The sequence below is a fragment of the Thamnophis sirtalis genome, unplaced genomic scaffold, assembly GCF_051295495.1.
Source record: "Thamnophis sirtalis isolate CommonGarterSnake01/CBP01778 unplaced genomic scaffold, rThaSir2_p1.2 scaffold_8, whole genome shotgun sequence".
Taxonomy (NCBI): domain Eukaryota; kingdom Metazoa; phylum Chordata; class Lepidosauria; order Squamata; family Natricidae; genus Thamnophis; species Thamnophis sirtalis.
Window position 1 is genome coordinate 23,327,681 of NW_028261388.1, and position 23,898 is coordinate 23,351,578.

General features: G+C 37.1%; 1 protein-coding gene across 1 annotated transcript in view; it reads right to left on the reverse strand.

Annotated features, from left to right (window-relative positions):
* FLT1 (fms related receptor tyrosine kinase 1) overlaps positions 1-23,898 on the reverse strand; it is a 132,420-nt gene that overhangs the window by 93,203 nt on the left and 15,319 nt on the right. Inside the window, exons 2-8 of the mRNA XM_087721249.1 lie at positions 23,453-23,549; positions 22,343-22,566; positions 15,393-15,517; positions 7,531-7,693; positions 7,286-7,422; positions 5,982-6,156; positions 4,761-4,878 (exon numbers count right to left, since the gene is read on the reverse strand). Coding sequence (XP_087577375.1) covers positions 4,761-4,878; positions 5,982-6,156; positions 7,286-7,422; positions 7,531-7,693; positions 15,393-15,517; positions 22,343-22,566; positions 23,453-23,549 — 1,039 coding nt within the window. The remainder of the gene's footprint in view (positions 1-4,760; positions 4,879-5,981; positions 6,157-7,285; positions 7,423-7,530; positions 7,694-15,392; positions 15,518-22,342; positions 22,567-23,452; positions 23,550-23,898) is intronic.

Below are 23,898 nucleotides of genomic sequence, written 5' to 3' on the forward strand. Positions count from 1 at the left end.
ATTAGGTCAGGAAAAGGCACAGCAAACCACTAGCCGTGATTAAGCAAATGCACTCCTCATAACAGCTGCCTCCTTTAAATCCAATGACAAGTCAGTGAGGCCAAATAGCATTCCCAAGGTGTGGGCCTGCATCCAACTCTTTTCCAGCTTCTATTTTTTATTTAGAAATGCGATTGTTTCAAAGGTGGAAATCCAAGCCTTAGAGCACACATTAAATTTGGCTGCAAGTATGGTGAACTCATGCCACGCATGCATGTAAGGAACTGTTTTCCTAATCAGTCTTGTAGCAATGCTTTTGTGAAACGCTAATGAATTCAGGAATAGCCCCTGCCATTCAGAATGATTTGAATGAAAACAAAAGCAAAATTGAGATCAAAATTGATACCATTGTTTCACAGGCAAGCAATACAAAAACACTCCTTAAATAATATGTTCATGACCTCAGAAAATCGCAGGTCAATTAGAAGTATAGAAGTTGTATGAAATGTGTAGAAAAACAATGGGTTTGCAGAAAACACACATTCCCCTGTTTGGGCCAAATTATAAGACATCTTACTGTGATGGAGGAGTGGTGGGGGTCGGGGTAATTCTTCCTCTCTATGTCACTTTTTAAGAGCACATCTGTCCAGGACATTAACCTCTAATAATACTTCAGCAATAAGGCCAACAACATGACTTAACTGCCTTGATACTCTAAGCAAACTAGATTCAGAGAAATATTGTCATCACCTCATAAATTTGTGTGTACTTCTAAGGTGTATGAAATGCACCTTCATTAACCAGTAGACCACTAGCTTCTAAAATGTTTGAGACAAACTTAATTACTGGTAACCTCATGGATGACAACCTGCTGTTGCAACTTCCAAACCTCCTAGGCCTAGTATTTTCTCATCGTGCTAAGATCATGCCATAGCCCTAATAGAGAAAAAGATGCAAAGGAAGTCTTTGTTGAAATCTATCTATCTATCATCTATCTATCTATCTATCTATCTATCTATCTATCTATCTATCTATCTATCTATCTATCTATCTATCTATCTAAACAACTTATCTGTGTGTGTGTGTGTGTGTGTGTGTGTGTGTGTGTGTGTGTGTATTTTCCAGCATAACTCTGGAATGCCTCAAGCAATTTCAACCAAACTTGGTACACAGGTACTCTCTAGAGAAAAATACTGTGGGGGTAAGACACCCCTAACACCCCTCGAGGTGTGTGTTCTGTTCAGATACAGACTGTTGTGCCGTACTGCCATACTGGCTTCTACTGTACAGCGCAGTGGAGTTGCCATGGTAACGGCTTCACAGTACTCCACAAGGGGGCTCCCTCTGATAAGGGGGAAAATCCAACATTAGAAATTAGATTTGGTCCGGACATTTTCCCCCTATAAATAAATACCCTTGCAAAACCGGGTTATTGGCTAGTAATATATAAATCAATAAATTAGAGAAATTCCCTTAAATGCAAATACTATGCTTTAAGTGATTGTCACATAATTTTAAAGTTGTCATTAGCATAAGAAGAAGCCATATATTAAGGGATCTCGAGTACAAGATACAAAAACAAAAATATGATTTTATTTGTATAAAAAAACCTAATATAAGAACTTGATATTTTACAGGTAGGTGTGAATGAATGTGCAAGTGTTTGACATTTTGCCTTCAGGCAGTGTCATCAAAGCAATGAAGCTGAATTTGGGCAAACTGCAGGAGACAGCGGAGAACAGGAGGGACCAGCATTGCTGTGGTCCATGGGGGCTATGGGGTCATGAAGGGTCAGACATGACTTAGAGACTGAAGAGCAACATAAGCAAATTTGCCTTCCTGTCTCCCTCTGTGCACTGACATACATTCATTCTGCACTGCCTTACGATCAAGGGCCCTTTAAGTAAAGTAACTGATTATTTTAACGCAATGATTCAGAGCCATTGCTGATCATCTGAGCAGGAAACAAGTAAAAGCGTAGGCAGGTGGAGTCATGCAGTGCAATAAAACCAGAAAGTTTGTGACCTCCACAAAAAACAAAAGAAGGACAAAACATGGAAGACTGATTCAGAACGTTTTTTAAACTGTATAAATGTCTATGGGCAGAATATTCATCTGATACTGCATTTATACTTTTTCTCGTAAATGTAATTTTTCTCTCCAGAACTCAGACAAGAGACATGGTTATAACTGTTACATTTGCATTTTAATTGACTATTTTTTATTGTTCTGAATGAATTATGGTCATGTTCAGTGCTTTGTGCCTGCCTAGACAATTACCGTCATTGGCACACCCTTGCCAGGAAGGGGGGAAAAAATCAACAAGCAGACAGTAGGCGAGCTATTGTTGAAACTTGTTCATTTAGTGTGGCTACTGTTATCCTGCTATCACTTATCCAAAACTGCATGTTGATAAAGGGCTATATTAGACCCAAAATGTGGGCACTTCTAAATGTGAACCTAAATATTTACTAATGCAATGAAGGTTAAAATAAGTATTATGGGAAACTCACTACACACAGAGAAACACGTGGGCCAATTTTCTCACTGACAGGGAAAAGGGAGGAAGTTCCTGTCGTATCACAAGGGAGTAACACCCATTTTATCTTGCTAATGAATGGATCTAAACCAAAGAACATAAGAATTTACCATTTCAATTACTGCAAATATAATTTATATAACTTAATAGGCATCTCAGAATTACAAAGGTAAAGGTTCCTCTCGCACATATGTGCTACTCGTTCCTGACTCTAGGGAGTGGTGCTAATCTCAGTTTCAAAGCCAAAGAGCCAGCGCTGAACAAAGACGTCTCGGTGGTCATGTAGCCAGCATGACTAAATGCCTAAGGCACACGAAACACTGTTACTTTCCCACCAATGATGGTTTCTATTTTTCTACTTGCATTTTTACATGCTTTTGAACTGCTAAGTTGGCAGATGCTGGGACAAGTAACAGGAACTCACTCCATTACGTGGCACTTAGTGATTCAAACTGCCAATATATATATATATATATGTGTGTGTGTGTGTATGTATATCTACGTACACACACACACACACACACACACACATGCACATATACTTACTTTCTCACTGGAAAGCACATACCCTTTAAAATGTTCATACTTTATTATGAAGAGTCAAAATAGCAGTTAGACTTATATACTGCTTCATAGGGCTTTCAGCCCTCTCTAAGCGGTTTACAGAGTCAGCATATTGCCCCCAACAACAATCTGGGTCCTCATTTTACCCACCTCGGAAGGATGGAAGGCTGAGTCAACCCTGAGCCGGTGAGATTTGAACAGCCGAACTGCAGAACTGCAGTCAGCTGAAGTAGCCTGCAGTGCTGCATTTAACCATGCGCCACGTCGGCTCGAAAATGCCACTCCCAAAACTTAGAATTCAATTCTATATTACATTTATGAGTTTTCATATGTCTGTTGAATTGTGTGGGAGGAAAATAAGCCTTATGATAAAATATAATGAGGTACAAGTTATTTTCCTGTTAGAGGCAAAGCAGAAACTATGCCTCCCATTCAACCAAGTCAATGTGTATACTATCCAAAGCCAAGTTATCTTCATATATCTAACAGAAAATCCTCTTCCAATCTCTGGTCATAAAAACAAAAGTTGGTTTGCTACACTTCTATTATATTCCCAACTTGCAACCTGTGTTAGCTTTACTTTAAATAATGATAATGCTGCCTCTGACTATCTGCAGAACCATTATATTGACTGTCAGTTGCTTGAGAACAATAACAGTCAAATGACTGTGCTTGTATCTCCTCCGCTATAGTCTTTGTATGGTTATTTGATGATCAGTAGTAGAAACTGGAAGTAAAACTTCTTAAGTGTTTGGTTTGGTTTCCTCTTTATTAAAACTCCATCCTTTGAACCTCCCCAATTTAACCTTATAATGGTTATTAAATGTAGATATCCTGAAAGTTATATACTGTCCAAGAATATGTCATTCTTATTTAAATGATAGATATACACCCTGTGACTTTGGTCTCACAATGTAACTCATAAAGGAATTGAGCATGTTCCCTTCATATCTCTGCAGGCTGTTGCATATCAACAACAAACCCACACACTACAGCTATCCCATTTCTTCTATAGGAAAGGTTTCTTTGTGAGTATTGTATGTGTAAGAAATAAATATTTTAATTATTAGTACTTAAAAAATAATTATTTTTCATTCTTTCTCCATATTCTGTCCCACTGCACACATATTTTAAAAATATTTTACATAGTTCCAAACTTGCATGCAATGTGACTTCCAATATACTATTCAAACGTTAGTGTAGTTCTTGACCCAATAAAAATTGTGCACTCCTGTCTAATGCACAAGTCACTCTCTAAAAAAAAAATAGGCACTTTTTCTTGGCAGTATTTTTCTTCTTCAAAATCTTCCAACAACATTTTCATCTTCATGAAGAGTTTAAATACAAGATTAAACTATCAATCCAATTTGAAAATGGATCTGTTAAAAATTAATTTATAATATTTATTTCTTGAATATTAAATATCTGACAGAATACCGTAGTATGCACTCTGATCAAATATGCCAAATTCCATTTACTGCAAGACATTAATCTCAATAGAAAGAAACATAGTCATCTCACAGATTCGTAAATAGTGAAAATTAAAGCAGATATTTCAAGTATATTTCAGGACATCTTTATTTATTTATTATTTATTTATTTACTTAGAGGTAGGGAAATAGGTTATCTTGTCAAATAAATGGCTTCTTTCTCTAGGTAGAAGTAACTGTAATCCTACCATACAACCTCTGGTGTAGGAAATGCTTTCACTTTCATAGAAAGTCGATAGGACTTCTTGCCAGACACAACATCCAGCATGTTTTTTTGTCCATGTTGCAAAGTGATAAATGCTTTATCTTTAAAGACAAGAAAAAAGAGGGGGGAAATCATGTTTTAAGAATACTTCAAGCATGACATAAGCAATATGATTTGTACACGAAAGACTACGGTATATGAGGGATTGTCAATATCAGTAGAAATATTTTTTCATGTAAAGAACAACATAAAGGTAAAGGTTTCCCTTGCACATAGATGCTAGTTGTTTCTGACTCTAGGTGCAGTGCTCATCTCTGTTTCAAAGCCGAAGAACCAGCACTGTCCAAAGACGTCTCCGTAGTCATATGGCCAACAAAACTAAACACCAAAGATGCACGGAACGCTGTTACCTTCCCATCAAAGGTGGGTCCTATTTTTCTACTTGCATTTTTACATGCTTTTGAACTGCTAGGTTGGCAGAAGCTGGGACAAGTAACAGCAGCTCACTCCGTTACACAGCACTAGGGATTCGAACCGCGAAACTGGCGATCTTTCTGATTGACCAGCATCTTAGCCACTGAGCCATTGTGTCTCTTTTAAAGAACAACATAAGAAGTCTTCAAAGATGCCCTTACTAGTCATCCAATAAAATCAGAGCTCTTCTGAGTTCCAACTGAGTATCACATGGACAAACCATTGTAAAAAGCACAAAATCATAACAATGGTCTCATCTAACCTCTAGGCTGCAATCTTGCCTTTGGTATCAAGATTCAAAATACTTTTGCTGTTGCAACTATTATTGCATCTCAGCTTGCCAACAAACTTTGTGGGGGAGGGAGTGGGACATAGAAAATGGCCAGACATCAAGATGTTGATGTGAGAACCAAAGACATTTTGGCAGCTGTTTACAGAAGCCAAAAAAGACTTTCCCGCAACAATATATGGAGACCATATTGGACAATGTGACCTGAGTTAATGGGGGGAGGGGTGGTGGTAGAATCTGAACTGTAACTATAGGAGTTAGCAAGGGAAAGCTCTAGATCTGATTTTGTCTTCAAACGTGCCGAAATCATGTACTCTTTGAATAAAGAGATTGGATCATCTCGATCGTGTTTGCTTTGGTTGGGTTCATCAGTCAGAACCTTGACATTTGGACATATATTATTGACATGTCTGTCATTAATATACACAAATTGTGTCTTACCATAAATAAAAACATTTACGCTATCTGATTTGAATGACGGTCCGCTCTTAACATTGCAGATGTATTGGCCTTTATCTATATCATGGACTTTATCAACAACAAGGATGCTATAGAATAGGTTGGGCTCATCTTTTCTTTGGTGAATGCTTCTACTAATGGTAGCTCTTTTGCTTGCCTAGATAAGAGAAAAAAGGAAGACAGGTCTTATTACCATCAACAATTGTTATTTGGAATTTATACAGTGATCGCAATTCAACATGTAACTTTATTATGCTTTTTTAATTCAGTTTTAGATATATGGTCATAAAAACACTGTATTGGAAAGCAGGAACTGAAGATAATCTAGAATCTATATGCTGACTCTGTAAACCACTGTAGACCAAATTTTCTATGAACATAGGAATGCATATATTATATAGCACATTATATAGCGTATGTATGTATGTATGTATGTATGTATGTATGTATGTATGTATGTATGTATTATTTATATCTTTTGAGGCAAATTTGTATGCTAAAAGTTATTAACCATCCTTCACCAAGTAATCAGGCAAATTATTTTGGATTGTGTTCTGTATTAAGACTTATGTGGTTCACTCAAAAATGTGTAGAACCAAGAAAAATGAGAGATCTGCCAGTAATACTGTATACAGTATGTATGCAAATGGAAAGTGGGAATTCTCTCAGAAAAGGGAAATGATTAGTGGACCTTTTATAATATACTCTTAAATATTGGTTGACTAGGCCAAACCTCAAGTAGGTTTCAATTTTCCCATATATTAACCTTATTAAGAACCAATGGCAAATTGACAAACTTTCTTTGGAAATCTGGGACCTATTTGTACATGGCTGAATATGCTAAAATGTGGTGAAGAAAAATGCAATAACCATGTTTTATCATTGATGAAGTGATTTGTGAAGAGGCCAACTGAAATTTTGAACCAATTAACTAGTTTCTTTCTGAAGCTGAGTTGGAAGCCTACTTTGAGGAAGTCTATTATAAAATAAAACTCTTTGTCATTGTGTAAGTATTACTTAATCACGTCATCTAAGAAATTTCCAAGTTTGAAACTTTTAAAAATAAATTTGTTATTATGAAATATGCACAGTGAATTTACGCAACTATATTATGTAGTCTTGCTCATTCAAAGATGCAATATGAAAGTATGTTTTCTAACACAACATGGGGAAAAAATGAATTGTACAACAAAATCCAGCAGAAGAACAACAAAACAGTACATTTATTTAGTTAACATTTTTATTAGGGCTGCTCATTAGTATTTTAAAAAGGGGAAAGTACACACCTCGCCAGGATAAGTCCATGTGATTTGCACTCTGGTGTTCCAGGCTGCAGTGATACTACAGTTGAGAACAAGACTTTGTCCTTTGAATAACTTCACTGCTTTTGAGTCATTCACCTGGACACTAATGATTTTATTGTCTATGTAACACCAAAAGAAAAAAGAAAAAAAGAAAAGCAAAATGAACTGGATGGTTGCTTAGTTAAACATATAGAAAGAAAAAATGAGAAGTATAGAAAAATACTCACTTAGCCTATATGTCAGGTATTTGGTGCTATATTCATGGCCCTCAACAGTTGTTTCACAGCTAAGTAGCCCTATGAATTTATAAGTTGCTTTTGGAATGATGAAGCCTTTTGTGTTGTCCCAGATAACTGTTTCCCCATCAGGAACAATGTTTTCTCCAGGTATCTAAAACAAAATTAATGCATTATTCCCCTCACTATTTTCTTACAAAGAACCTCAGGGAATTATAGAGCATGCCTCATCTATTGCACATATCTGCATTTCTGAAGTTTATGAAAAGTGCACTTGAGTGGGGACATCTGGAACCTGAACTTTGTTCCTTCATACAGCTTCACTTCATCCACCCCAGCTTAGAGAAAAATCCAAAACACAAGTTTGCTGATTTGCCAGACTGGATTTGTTGAGGTAATTCAATTAATAGATTAATTAATTAATGCAATTAATAGAGCTTGATAGAACAGTGCCAGATAAATCGAAGATCTTTTCTGTTTGTTACACACACACACACACACACACAGAGAGAGAGAGAGAGAGAGAGAGAGAGAGAGAGAGAGAGAGAGAGAGAGAGAGAGAGAGAGAACTCTGGATAGAAGCAGATATAAATTGGGTGACTGGTTTGAAGATGTTGACTAGCATGGACAAAGCAATGATGAAAAGCCACAATCAACCCATTTGGGGCCATGGATGATGAGAATGACTTGGGAACTGCATCTTGAAATTATTTACGTGGATGTTTGAAGTTGGCAGGGACAATCATATTGCTATGGTCTAAATCACCGAAGTATGACACAGAAGATTTCTGAAAACCTGTTGGTCTCTTAGTACAGGAAAATCTTGGTTTAAAAATTGACTATTTCATGTTCCACCACACCAAATTTTGTTATTCGTCATGGTGCAAAAGCCCATGGGACTTTCCAAGCAAAATTGCCCTGCTCTTAATTTCCTATTGACAAATATGGATTGTGTTAAGTATTTAGTAAGAAGTGGTTTCCCTTTCTCTTAGCAAACACAGCGTATACTGTACATAATGGCAAATTTGCTTCTGAGTCAGGTGTTGAGATATTCCTTAATGCAATGTCAGACATTTCCAAGAAAGACAAAACAAACATGGGTGTTTGGGCCAAAATGGGTTTTTTTAAAATTTGAAAGGCAAATTTCTAAGTGGGATACATATTAGCCACATCTGTAAGATTAGAGCCACGCTGCAAAAACTCAGTGATGACTCCAATTAGATTAGAAACATTTGACCATACTTAAAATAAAACATAGCAGCAGTACATATTTTAGTGGTCAAGGGCTGCACTTAATGGCCCTGTGGGAAGGGAGATGCAATAAGGGAGTGAGATGGGACAACACCACAAATATGTCTACGATTTTTTGTTCTTTCCAAACAAATAGAAGAAACAACTTATGTAGAGGGGCCAAGACTCTGTCATCTCGGTATATTAGCCCACCAACATGGATAATCTCTGAAAACTGAACAAAACAGTATCACATTCAGCATTGGAGACAAGCTGGCAAAAGAAAGATCAAAAGAGTCTAGATCAGGCTGGAAGTTGTGGAGAGAAAAATCCCTTCTAGATCCCACCCACCCACCCAGTACAATGCTCTGGGTGAGGTAGCTGGATAGCAGCATGCAGTACTGCAGGTTGTTTTATTCTAAACCCCTGTTTTTCACCTTTGGCAACTTTAAAGATGTGCAGACTAACTCCCAGAATTCCTCAGCTGGCTGGAGAATTCTGGGAATTGAAGTGCACCCATTTTAGAGTTGATAAGGTTGAGAAACACCGTTCTAAATTTTCCCCTCATGAACTGTTGAGCCAGCGTATATAATATTCAGGTTGCCCTGTCCTTGTAACACAAGAAGAAACATAAAGTGTATGCAACACTTTATTCTATCACACAGAAGAAAATGTAAAAGGGCTAGAAAGAATTCCAAAAGTCATACACTGCCTTTTTTTTCTTGTTTTTTTTCTAAATTGTCTATGTTGGTTTCTAAATGTTCCAAAGCTACAAAACAAAATAAAATCAGTATCTTCCATCATATGCCCACATTCATGATGATCAAACTCGTGTGTATATAAATGGCTGTGTGTGTGTGTGTGTGTGTGTGTGTGTGTGTTTTAGCCAGTTGTGGGTTCCTACTGGTTCGGATCAGTTTGGCCAAATTAGTAGTGGTTTGGTGGCCTGGGTCGCTGGAACCAGCAGCGACCCAGGCCTGCCACGCCCCCGAATCGGTTCTCCAGGCAGTGCCTATGGTGCCACCATCTTGTTTTTCGCTTCTATGCATGCACAAAACATGAAGCACACCCGCGAGCAAACCGGCAGTAGTTCCTGCCGGAACCCACCCCCGGTTCTAGCATAACTCTGGAATGCCTCGAGCAATTTCAACCAAACTTGGTACTCTCTGGAAACAAATACTGTGGGGGGGGGGGTAAACCTCCCCTAACACCCTCGATGTGTGTGTGTGTCTGTGTGTGTCTGTGTGTTCCAGCATTACTTTGACTTGACACTATAGATATAATTCATTCCTTTTCCTGTCTAATACATTAGCATAAATAAATACCCAGGCAACGATGGGTTATCAGTGTGTGTGTGAGAGAGTATGAGTGTGCACACATATACATATGTGCCATACATATTGTTCCACATACAAACCACAATCTATGAATGCAGCATTAGATACATTTGAAATTCAGCCCATCTGCTTAGAGAACTCAATGGCAAAAACTGCCAGCATGCTAGCCCAAAAATGTGTTCAAAGCAATTGTGAGAAAAGTTATCTCCAACCATTTCTCAGAAGCAAAACTCCCCCATAGTTATGAGAGTAGCATAGCTATTGAAAAAGTGAGGCATTTCATGGTGCTGTGGAAATCAGTGCGTAGGAAGCTCAGGAGTCTGGAGGGATTGTGTAATGGACATACGAATCCACCCTGAACTAACACTGCATGTCCACAAACAATTTTGTTTTTCTGACCCTGAGATGCATTCCCTCCAGAAGGGGTTGCTAATCCTTGTCCTTTACACAATCTTTTTTTCTCTCTGCTTCTGTGCATTATTATTAAATAAGTACAAGAGCACTACTCCATCCCATTAGTTTTCCCAAACGTGCTTTTTCAAAAGGTAACGGGACTTTCTTGTTTTTCCTTGAAGATGTTTCGCTTCTCATCCAAGAAGCTTCTTCAGTTCTGACTGAATGGTGGGGGAAGGATTTATATTCCTTGCAATCATCTGATCATTAGCACTCTTTTGGAGAATCATTGAGGCCACTTAGAGTTTTATCTGTGCCCTCAGGTTTCACCTCAATAGTGCAAATGGGTGTGGAACCATCACAGATAAACCTCCAAGTGGCCACAACAACTCTCAGAAAGAGTGCCTTTGGGACAATCATGATGTAGATGACTGATAATCTCCATAGACATCCCATTAGCTTCTTCACAATTCTGTTTGCCTTTGAAATATATTTTGAAAGGACATTCTCTTCCATTAAACTGAATGAGAACTGATTGTTGGGAGGGGTGGGGGAATCAGGAGAATCCCTTTGTCTGGTATTGTTTAAAACATTATCACACCATAACTTCAATATCAGTCATTTCCAATTCTACATAAAGATCTGATCAGGATAAAATGTAGTTTGTCTGAAAGAGGAACACTTTTTCAGCAATACGCAAAACTGAGTTAAGGATTCTGGCATCAAGTACTAGTTTAGCATGCAACATCACACTGATGGGATCACGAAGCCGTCCAATATTGCATGAACATATACAAATCATCATTTTTTGTGACTTTTAAGATACAGAATTCCATTTAGAAATTCCTAATCCTTGGGGGTTTTTTTGGTTGACAAGATTAGCAGTTGGTCAGGTTAGCTGAAGTATTGCTGCCCTTCAGAATGAAACATTTGCTCTTTAGAATTTACTTTGATCTAGTGGTTAAGGCAGGGGTGGGTTGCTACAGGTTCGACCAGGTTCAGGAGAACCTGTAGCTAATGTTATGGCCGGTTTGGAGAACCTCCAAATCTCACTCCTGGCTGGCCCCACCCACCCCTCCCCTCCCAGAAGTCTCCATGCAGCCTGTTTTGGATGCGAGGCAAGCTCAAGCCCCATAGGGAGGCTCGGGGAGGGTGGAAAAATGGACCTCCCAGAAGTTCCAGAAGGTTGGAAACAGGGAAGGCATTTTTCACCCTGCCAAAGACTCAAGGAAAGCCTCCGGAGCTTGGGGAGGGTGAAAATGCCCCCCTCCGCCGTGGTGCAGGAGTCTGACTAGGCCTTGCCAACCATGGCCACACCTACCCAGCAACCAGGCAGAGAACCCGTTGCTGAAATTTTTGAAGCCCACCCCTGGATTAAGGTGCTGGTAGAAACTAGGAGGCTGTGAGTCCACCTAAGCCATGAAAGCCAGCTGGAAGATTTCGGGCCGGTCCCTTTCTCTCAGCCCAACTCCCCTCACATCTCCTTCACAGACTGACAGATGCTTCAGACTATCAGCCTGCCTTCTATCTGGATTCTATTATCATGGGTTACATGGACTGAACTGCACAGGAAGGGCCCTCCCTTCACTTTCTGCCATTTGCTTAGACAATGATATGTTCTAACGGAATGAACAGCAGTCACAGCTCATATCACAGTAGCATATACTCCTTTATCTTTGCGGAATCTGCTAGGAAGCCATAATAACTATTGAAATAATGCGAGGAGTGTGCCTTACAATACACACATTGCCTGTTATTTTATAACCTGCTGGCTGAGATTCTTGAGGGCCTTGAATGCTGGAGATTATTGTGGTTCCTGCTGCCAAATAGAAATATGTCTCTTTTGTTCTTTGAACTGATTTATCATTGCATATGTAGATGCCAACAATAAGCAGTGTGCCCATTGATTCAGGAGATTCTGCCTGACATTCAGTAGGTTTATGCGTTACTTACAAAAAGCAAAGGAATAAAAGAGTTAAGTATTTTGTGATGCCTTTGCTGGCAACATAACAGAAACCATGGCAGTGACCGGCTGAAGAAGAATTTAGTTTTTATGATTTTTGTATGCACAGTTAAGGGAAAGATTTAAAGTAGATAATTTAAATCTACTGAACAGCAGAAGATAGAATTTCATGTTGAATTGGATGTACAAACAATGAAAATGAAATTGCTAAAATGTATAAACTCTTGCTAAAATTTGAAATAGATAATATGATCTAAGAACTGGAAGTGTATAGTGTTTCCTGCCTAAGCAGGGGTTGGACTAGAAGACCTCCAAGGTCCCTTCCAACTCTGTTTATTCTATTCTATTCTTTTTTATTACATTTTATTACATATTAGTGGAATAGTGGGAAAACATGTGAAATGAAATTCATGTTACAATTTCATGTTACAAGAGAAATGTTATAAAATGATGTGCCATTGATATATGGCTCTGGAAAAATTATCTGAAATGAATCAATTTACTTCAAATTCATGTTGTAAATAATACACATTCTGGGTCATTTTATCATGTATGTGGGACTTGTAAATAAGCTAGAAAATTTCAGGTTTTTAACCCAACATAAACCATGGTTTAGAAATTGTAGTAGCTGATGTTGCACAGCTTGCTAAGCTTGCAAAACAAACCATACAACTATACTATTCTTTAAAGCATAATATGGACTGATAGTATTGTTATTAAGAATAAGAACTAACATAAAACATAACTGCATCTTGAAAACAATTAGTGTAGGCAAGTCCTGGAGCAAAAAGAAGGAACATAGGAATATTAAAATACTTTCCTGATTTATCAGCTTACACTGAATCAAGTAATTTTTAACCTTTGTGACTAAATTTATTATTTCTTTACATTAGTCTACATTGGGCAGAAAGTACTGAATTATTTAAATATAATTGTGCAAAAAAGCTAAAAAATTCAGATATATTCTTTTGAACATATTTAGCAGTTGGAATTTGACAGCTGTTTTTTTAAAGGCAATAGAAGAATAAATTAAAAAATTAGTCTACATGAAAATGTAATGATTTTGTGAGTGATGAACTTTACCTGCATGATTGCTAATGTAGTGTGAGTTTTATGTTTTCCATCCTGCTCAAACAAAACTGTCGTTTTATATTATTTGTTTATTTCGATTTGTATAGCTGCCTATCTCATCCTCATGACTCCTGGCAGGTAATAATTTTAAAAAATGTATGAATACTAAAGTATCAGCAGCCATGTTGTAAAAGAATTCCCCATTTTGTGGATAGGTAGCCTAGGCTGATAGATCCACAACCAACAGCATGGGAGACAGATAGCTTGACTTAGCAAAGTACCTTATTCCCCAGATAGCTTTGCTTAGGATACCCTGTTTCCCAGAAACTTTGACATGGAGGAAATTAATGTGACATGGTTGACATTGTACCAGCCCTATGTTGGGTTTTGGTACTGAAAAAACCAGAAGGGGCTTTCTGCCAGCAGCTTTTCATAGTAATAATATTAAAGAGCTTAGTCTTCTGCAAACTAAAGTTTACTTCATTGGATGCATGAAGTGGGTAGTGGGGAGAGGAGAGGAGTTGATATGTCCTTCAATCCCTTCACCCCATCCTAGTTCAACCCAGTTTATATCTTACCTTTATCTAGTTACTCTAAGCATCTGATGAAATGAGCTCCAGATCAAGAAAGCTTAAGTGGATAGGGTGGGGTGGGGATGTTCCAATAGGTTTTTGACTCCTGGAAACTAGTTTTCATGGCATTGTTTTTCAGAGTGGTTTGTCCTTCCCTTCCCCTTAGGACTGAGACAGAAAGACTGACCCAAAGTCTCTCAGCTGGCCTTTGTTTCTAAAGCAGAAACAGAACTCAGTCTCCCGATTTCTCCATAGCAGAAACTACACTGCTATACCACTAAACCAAACTGGCTCTTGTGCTTTTTAATAAAATATATTAGTTGGAAAAAGCAATACCAGAGTCCACTGAATTTTTAATCTGTGCCTTAAGACTATTTGTCTGTCCTCAGCCGTAATCATTTTTGCACAGATCCAAAAAAAATCCAATTTGCTGCCACCCCCTCATCCTTCACATTCAGCAGCGTCTTTGTAAATTTTAGGTTAATAAAACGTTGACAGTGCTGCTTTGCCTGCACTGACTAGCTATGGACTACAAGGAAAGGAACAGGGACTGTGCAAGCTGCACCCAGTCTCTGAGTCTACTTTGTTGGCACCTCAGAGACCACAAGGTTCCCATAGCAAATCAAAGAACATTCAGCAATGCAGTTTTTCACCATGCAAGACATGCAAGACAACAGAGAGATGGAAGACGCTCCAATGGCAATCAGAGAGAAATATAAAATATCACCAAAAGGCAGATCAGAACACATGATTTGTAACCAAACTAGTTAACACACCGGGTTTATGTGTGTTTCAGTTATGCAAACCAAGTTACTGTATTATGCAAGCCCCCATCCCTTTTCTACATGCCTTGTGACAATGCAAACACACCTACGATGATCAGAACTTGTGACACACAGTTGTGATGCTATTATGTCATTCATGAAACTAGCAAAAGCCTACAGAGACTGCTGGATATATTTATGGATGAAATGTAATATAGACTGAGCAAGTGTTTCATAGTTCTGTCCCAGGTGTTACTTCCTCTCTACAGCAATAAATGAATAATTAGCCTCTTAACTACAGATGTTTTTTACCATTATAATGCTGTTATAGTGCCTTTTAGAAAATTTCCCATCCGCTCTGAGCAACATAAGCGAAAGCTGAAACATGCCAATGACTTCATCTAAACTGAATACTAACACATCCAACAAAGGTTGATGTATTAATTGAATTTATCTGAATCAAACAATTTTAATTAAATAAATAAAGAGTAACACATCTAGCAAACAATTGAAAAAAGTCTACCTTTCTTAATTTCACATGGATATCAGGTGCTGTAACTCTGCAGGGGATGACCAGCTCCTGTCCATCAGTTGTATGTATCGTTTCTGGTATATTTGTATGTAGCTTGATAAATGGGTTTTTTGTGTCTGCAATAAGAGAAGAAGATCCCAGTAAATGACATAAGAAAATGCCAACAAATACAAACAAAACCAGATGAATTACATTTGCCACTTAATTATGCCATATAGTAATTTATCTCGGTTACATGCATTAGCCACCAAAAGTAATGGAGAAAGGTTTTTATTAGGAATGCAAACCCTTTCCTGGCTTATTGATGTATTCATCTTGAATTTATTCATCAAAAAATTGTGGAAAGACTTCAAGCACATCAAATATAGTGTTTCAAAAATGAATTTGAATTGAACAATATTGCATGCTGGTTAAAATGAGAGGAGAAAGGGGGGGAATCCCTTAAGTATCAAAACAACCTAACATTTTCTTTTTTAATATCATCCAAGGAAAAAGCAGACATTTTTTTTAAAAAAACCTTCTATTCTGCTTTGTTTTGCAGGAGTTACAGTTATAAAAACGGGTCAACCAAGATGTTGTACCTCCAGTGAAATGTTGCTGGTTACTACTCCCTTAAGGCTCATTCATCCTTGTCACGAAATTAAAAGCTATTTTCCAAAAACAGCAAATGTTGCAAAGCAGTTTCCTGTATGTATAACCTGCAGGCCATTTTAAGTACAAGGAAGAGCTGCCTCAAGTCTCTAGACTTTATGTCACCAGTTGTTGCTGCCCATAGTGTACTAGTGGGGGCCACTGTCATCTTCTGAAGAAATGACAGGAAAGAGATCCAGGACACAAAAAAAACAAAACATTTTCATTCTAAGAATTAAGTCCATGATCTGGTTGCAACCAAAGGTGACAGTCGTAGATTACAAAACAGCCTTGCCTTTTTTTTTTAGAAGAATATTAACAAATGTATACCTTCCACAGTGTGGTTTCCTTCTCTTTAGAAATCAGATATATATTTTTAAACACAAAGGTCTACTTTTTAGATATTTTATGTGAATGTCACAGTGTTATCCAAATTATCTATCAAACATAAGATATGGTCAAATCTTCAGGGATCTTCAGGGACACAATTCACTCGAGGTCTCCTCAGCATGTTTTTAAAAAAATCTTTGGGGAGATGGAAGCCAAAGGTGACCTATCAGTGGCCAAAGTTTTTGTCCAATTTTACTTTTCATTCTTCTTTCTGTTTTTCTCTTTAAAAAAAATGTTAAACCAATTTTAGAACTTTCAGTAAAGTTACTGTGCATTTCCTATCTATGTTTGGCAATTTCTCTGCTGAAATTTGGTGGTGCAACTACAGGTAGTTCCGGGGCTGGTATTTGGTCTGGACACAATACTAAATCATTAACTATAATTTACAGATTACAATGGCTCATTTCACAAAAACACGTTGAGCCCCAAACCACATTCCAGCTTACCATGATTCATAAATTTGGCTACCGTTACAGTTATAGGTTCAAAACATTCACGAGTACATTTATTCACTAGTAACTCTTTTGAATTAGATTGTTCTTCCTAGCCAACTGTTTTTTTTTATATATAAATCTTCTCTGTTTTTATTTGGTTCATTGTCTCTATTGATCAATCTACAGGAAGTGTTAAGTGTTTAAGTCGAGGAGAACATTCTTCTTCTCCTGCCAGATCCTGTTTCTGCATTTCTAAACATTTGTTCTGCGTTTCTAAATACTGCAACCTGCCAAAATGCTGGAAAAGCTACACCAATCGCCACCATAGGAAACAATCCAAGCTTAGTCGCAATCTTAATTTTAAATAGGTAGTCTTCCAGGAAATAATAATTCCAGTATTATTGCTGGCTCTTTTTGGCTATTCTCATAATTTTTTTCACTCGACCAGCAACTCTGCCATATTTTATCTCCATTAATATGGGCTGGTATATGTAGTTATATGACAGCTGACACTGTAAATAAAGCCTGGCATAATTTACTTTATTTGATTATATATTGAAACTGATAAAATATGAAGTTGATTATTTGGGGGGGAAATGGTATACTTTTTTTCTATCACATAGATAGAAAAAAGAACTTCCTATGGTGGCATTTAAACTTTTTCTACCATTAAAAGGTTTATATATTTTTCTTAATATAAAAAAATATTCATACTTATGCTACAATCAATATCAAACAAGTGAATATTTGGCATAAAAAAAACCACTTAATCCAAATTGTGTTTTCAGAAAAGTGACCGTATAAAAATGTTCATGTTACAAGTTCAGTGTAAGAAAGTAAATCCTAGAACTTTAGAACTTTCACCCATCCCATTTCCATCTGAAGCAAACTTTCTACCGAGGCAAAAAAAATCATCATTTAGTACACATTCCATTTCAGAATATTTTGAACCATTCTTTCTAAAATAAACTCATAGACTTCACTGGGACTCTTTCTGCATCAAGTCCATATTACATAAACATAAGTTACTTAGGGCTGAAATTATCTCAGAACTGGACTTACTGTAACCATCACTGACCATACATGGAGAATTTCAGATACAATTGCTGCTTCTAGACTGATAGAATTGAGGCCTTTGAACTATGATGCTGGAGAAGACTCCTGTGAGTCCCTTGGACTGCAAGGCAATCAAACCGGTCAGTCCTAGAGGAGATCAACCCTGACTGCTCTTTAGAAGGCCAGATCCTGAAGGTGAAACTCAAATACTTTGGCCACCTAATGAGAAGGAAGGACTCACTGGAGAAGAACCTAGTGCTGGGAAAGATTGAGAGCCAAAGAAGAAGGGGACAACAGAGAATGAGGTAGCTGGATGAAGTCACTGAAGCAGTAGGAGTGAGCTTAAATGGACTCCAGGAATGATAGAGGACAGGAAGACCTGGAGGAACGTTGTCCATGGGGTTGTGATGGGTCGGACATGACTTCGCAGCTAACAACAAGACTGATAGATGCTGCAAGGCTAAATCACTCTAATATCTCTTGGTCAAATGGTGTTTTTTTTGTACTTTATTGTTCTTATAATTAATCATTTTCCCCTCATTTATATGTCCGTTTAAAGCATGTTATTTATTTACAAAGAATTCGCTCACATGATCCATATAAGAAATTTAAGTTGAAGGAATTTGAAACAACTGTGCTTTTGAGTTAGGTATTTTATGGGTTTTCAGATGCACCTACTATCTAAGACAAGTTTGGATTTTGCCTTTCAATATTTTAAGCTATAACTCTCATAAACCTTAGTAGAAAAAGTAAATATCAAACTATATTTTTGAGTGTCATGTATAAGTGCTCTAATCTGAATATAGGAACTGCCTGGGTGTGGATTAAAAAAAACCTAACCCGAAAATCATCTACTGTGATTTTCCAAAATTTTCTAGTGCTTTGCCTTATGATACTAGATTCCAAAATACTTGATGAAAAACTGATGACATATTTTGGCAAAATATTAACATTGTTAGAACCAAGATTTGTAGGTTTGGTATCTTGGGATAAAGAATTTGGGAATGACTAAAGCCATAACAAATATCTTAATATTGCAATATTAAATGCACATATTATAATACAATAATAATATAAAATGATTATTAAAATCTCTTTCACATCCTTAATTAATTCTTTATACCCTATCATGTATGCACTTATACTGATCTAGAGGTAGAGATTGCCTTGGAGTGAGCCAGACACTCCAAGTGGAACTGGAAATTACAATAATTTTCCAACAATTATGAGGTAATCAAGACATGTCTGTGAATGTCCTGTTTTCACTGTACAGTCATTCCTCCGGAAGTCTTCAGCCTTCCCACACTTTAATTAAATCTCAGTGGAAGCTTTCATGAGGGAACTGACCTTTTTCAATTAGCCAGTGGAGTGAGCAGGAGGGCTTTACAGTGACAGAAAGAGGTAGAACAGAAAAACACCCTCATCTCTACCATGAATTGCAAAATGTCCTCAAGGGAAAATTTAAACAAATTCTCAACACCCTGGTAGAAACCTGACATTTTAAGAAGTGGCAAAATAGCATTAATCAGTCATAGAGGTGCACGTATCTTTAAAGGCTGTTTCATTGCAACAGAGTAAAATGTTCCTTTAGAGCATTTTACTAAGCAATGCAAAGAGGGACAGATGGTATAGTGGTTAAGGCACGGAGGACAACCAGATCCTAGTGCATTTCATCCATGGAAACTCTCTGGATCAGTGTTTCCCAGACTCATCAACTTGAAGTTGATAGACTTCAACTCCTAGACTTCCCCATTCAGTCATTAGTTGATGAGGAGAAGAAACACTGACTTAAGTATTTTGGTACCACTTACTCCCTCAGCCTGTCCTCTCACGGAGTTGTTGTGGGGGAAAATAGGCAAAGACAGTACTTTATGTGAGCTTGAGCTCCTCGGCAGTAGCCAGGATATAAATCTAACAAGTAAAATGGAACCTTTACTTCAAATCTACTGAGTTCTGTATTGCTTTGCTCAGACCGTCAGACTTCAACACAACAACAATAGATTGATTGAGAGGGGAGATGTGCTTCAGTTAGGAACATCACTAAATTGAACCAGTTTGATTGCTTCTGAGAGGCAAAACCTTCACTAGGATCAATTGTCAGCATTCCACACACCTCCAATGTATTTGAAAATTGTGAATTTGTAAGGATAGGATTTAAGCATTCAGATTAGTAAGTGTGAATGTTAGTATCAAAAATTTCTTTTTTCAGCCCAATTTCTCAAAAAAACAAAAAACAAATAGACCTTCCTATCTTATAAAAGATACAACTGTATGTGTATATGTATATATATATGTATGTATGTATGTATATACATACATTCATACATACATACATACATACATACATACATACATACATACATACATATATATATATTAGATTTTTTTATTTTATTTTATTTTATTTTATTTTTTTACAACCCCCGGTATGCCCAAATATGGGAGGAAGATCACTACTTCCATTCTCTGTCCTTCGGCTCATCACAAGAGACCATCCAGGCAGAAACCCAATATTTTTACTGTTGCCTTTTTGTTACATTTTGTTGTATTTGTGCTGATAAATAAATAAAGGGAGACTAGTATAGATCTATTTCAAACTATTTCGCTCTCATCAGCTAGCCATACCCAGGTTCAAATCCCAGTAAGGGTATGGCTAGCTGATGAGAGCTAAATAGCTTGAAATAGATCTATACTAGTCTCCCTTTATTTATTTATCAGCACAAATACTGTATGTGTGTGTGTGTGTGTGTGTGTGTGTGTGTGTGTGTGTGTATGTGTGTGTGTGTATATACATATATATATATATATATATATATATATATATATATATATATATACACACATACACACACACACACACACATACATACACATACATACACACACACACAGAGAGAGAGAACAATTAACTTTACTAATGCTCATAGGCTGAAGAAAGTTTTTTTTTAAAAAATGCTGTATTTGGGACATTTATGCATCAAAGAAATAAAACAGTTAAGATGAATTAAAAAATAAATCTGGAAAACTTTAATGTTAATAACTATTCAAATTAGCAATATATATATTGCACACAAGAGGACTTTATACCAGGAGATGTTACAAATATAAATGATGCAAAGTTTTATACATTTTGGGAATACAAATTCATTAATAATATCCAAATAAAATTGTAAATGATATTTGGTAATCACTGTATAATGTACCACTAGTATGGGCATTCAAAAAAGCTTATTTTATACTAATCAATATATTTATATATGTCTATATACTCAATGGGAATTCTTTAAGACCAATTGAAGGAAAGTATTTGTAACAATTTTGTGCATCTTGTAAAGACTGTATCTTTTACTTTGCTTTGATGACTATGGAAAAGCCACATGGTGAAGATAATCAAGATTCTCTTCTAGAGTAGAGTTGATTAATGGATATGAGTCAAGTATCAACAAACTAAATAATAAAACATTAATTTCCTGAACATTCATATTATTGCTTCATGACATTCCAGTGTTTTTTCTGTTGGCAATAATTCGGTATTTCACACCTTTTGGTTGAAATACATGTACAGCATTATCCTAGCAAGGACATTACCAACTGTGTATTTCATACTGTGGACATGACTTAAATAATACTTTAATCATACTCTAAAACATTTCTGGTCTGCTTCCTTTCAGATAAGGCTAATGAATAATTTTAATATTGCATTTTGATGCACACCACAATTGTATATCTACTGGACCACAATTGTATGTCTACTGAAAGAGGTATGTGACCATCTGCCAATCCTTATTAAACCCATTTGCTCTAACATCAGAGAAACTAGCTGAAGATGTTGGCTCACTCTGTCCTTGCACACTTAGGGCCAAAACTGATATGGTGTAGAAGAGCTTCAACTGGGTTTCCTAACAATTTTTGTTTCCATGATTCCAAAGTAATTTGTAAATGTACACTTGACAGCTAAATAGACTTTGTAAGAGGAAGATGCAATCAAATGCTCCACATTTCCAAACTGATCTTGGACAATGGTATCAAAACAATTCCCCATTCTTTGTTTTAAAAGAAAATCCTCTCCACACAGCCACAAACTCTAATGAAATAAATGCACTTGATGCCTGTTATTTAGCTATAGTAGGTCATAACATGGGTGTGAGACTTTGTTTGCACTAAAACTGTCTGAGAATAAGGATTAAACTAGGCGAGCCACCAATACTGCAGTGACAAAATTAATGATTATTGGGGGGGGGACTTATCTGAATTTTGGAAGCAGTTTGATAGGTTTTTGAAAAAGAAGTTAGTTAAACCTGTTGGAAATTTTATTCTGAAGAAGAAGAAAAATATTCTGCTGAAACTTGGTAAGTATGTCTTTTCCCCTTAGCTATTGTGAAAATGCAGCAAATCTGTACAATTCATTATTTTTAAAAAATCAGATCTTACCATTAATAAATACATATATTTTAGAGCCGGTCTTCTTTTTTACTTCACTTGAGGATGGATATTTGCAGCTGTAATATCCTGTGTCAGTTGCTTGAGCTCTGTTCAAAGTCAGGCTGCTGCAGAAGTGCTTGTTGTGCTTTCCACAAGCAAAAGTCATTGTATTCAACCGGTTGTCATTCCTACTTAGAGTTTTTGGCAGAAACCAAGAATGGGTCACATCTCCACTGCAAATCCAGGTTAAGAAAAAGGTGAAATTAGAATTAGCTTTCTAGCTTTCATTTTGATTACAGTTAGCTATTTTGGGGGGGTCTTCCCTGTTGCATTCTGCAAAATCATAAATAACACAACACAAACATCCCTTCCATCAGGGCCACTGAGAGGATGATTAAGTGTTGGAACAAGACTAATATGATCCCCCTCACCTACACATGGACACATATATCAATAATGTCATAATTGTACTGCAGGAAGGCCTACTAGGCCCAAAATAGGACACAATGTGTGTGTGCGGCACGCTCCCCCCCTCCACAGACCATTTTGCTCCCAGGAGGCTTTAGGGAGGTCTACTAGGCCCAAAACAGGGCATGAGGGGGTCACACACCCATAAAGGTTATGTCAAACAAGACTGCAAGGCAGTTTTGCTATACGCACAAAGTATTGAGTATGAAGTATATATACAATATACTTTTCTTTTTAAAAATTGGTTTTGTAAAAAAAAAAATTAAAAATTTCCCTTCAAGAGCCCCCTTTGAGTTTTTGGAATTATTTGGAAGCAGTAATGGTCTCCTCTTATCTTTGCTACCGGTTTGGAACCGGGAGCGTGTGTGTGCGCGTGCTTCGCTCTCACACGGTGGTTCTGTACATGCACAGAACCGTCCATGATGATGTCTGGGTGGGTGGGCGGAGCCTCCCGCCGCCACTACAGGTTCCCCCGAACCAGGGTGAACCGAGGTGATACCACCTCTGAAGCAGGGACAGTGTCAGCACCCCTTAACCCTTGGTGCCTCAGCCAATGTCTACTTAGGCTAGCCTAAAGTTACCCTGCATCCAAATTTAAGATTAGAGTAGCCAACGGACGAATGCAAAGGTCAGCTCAGCCAAGCTACTTACCTGCACAAGAGATTTAATGTATCTCCTTCTTGTATGACATGGTGCGCTCCTGTTATGTTTAATTTGGGGCCCTTCCATTTGAATCCTGAACTAGATCCTGCAAACAAAACAAACATATTATTAAAATCTAATTATCTTTCTATTGTTTCACAAATGCATGCTTTCAACTAAAAAGGATTGGATTTTCCAAGTCAAAAACTTTAAGGGATTAGAACGATCCTCTGGATGAGGAAAGTTTTTTTAACTGTACTTGATGGTATTTTCTTTAAAATGTAAGAGAAAAACAGAAATTGTAAAATCATCATAGAGATGAAAAAGTGGTAGCTCTTGTAAATTACAACCGAGATTGGCTTTAAGGTAGGTTTGCACATATTGGTTTCTTTAAATAGGTTTTACTGAAGCAAATTCAATAGTAAGGTTTACATATTTTGTTTGACCATCAACTC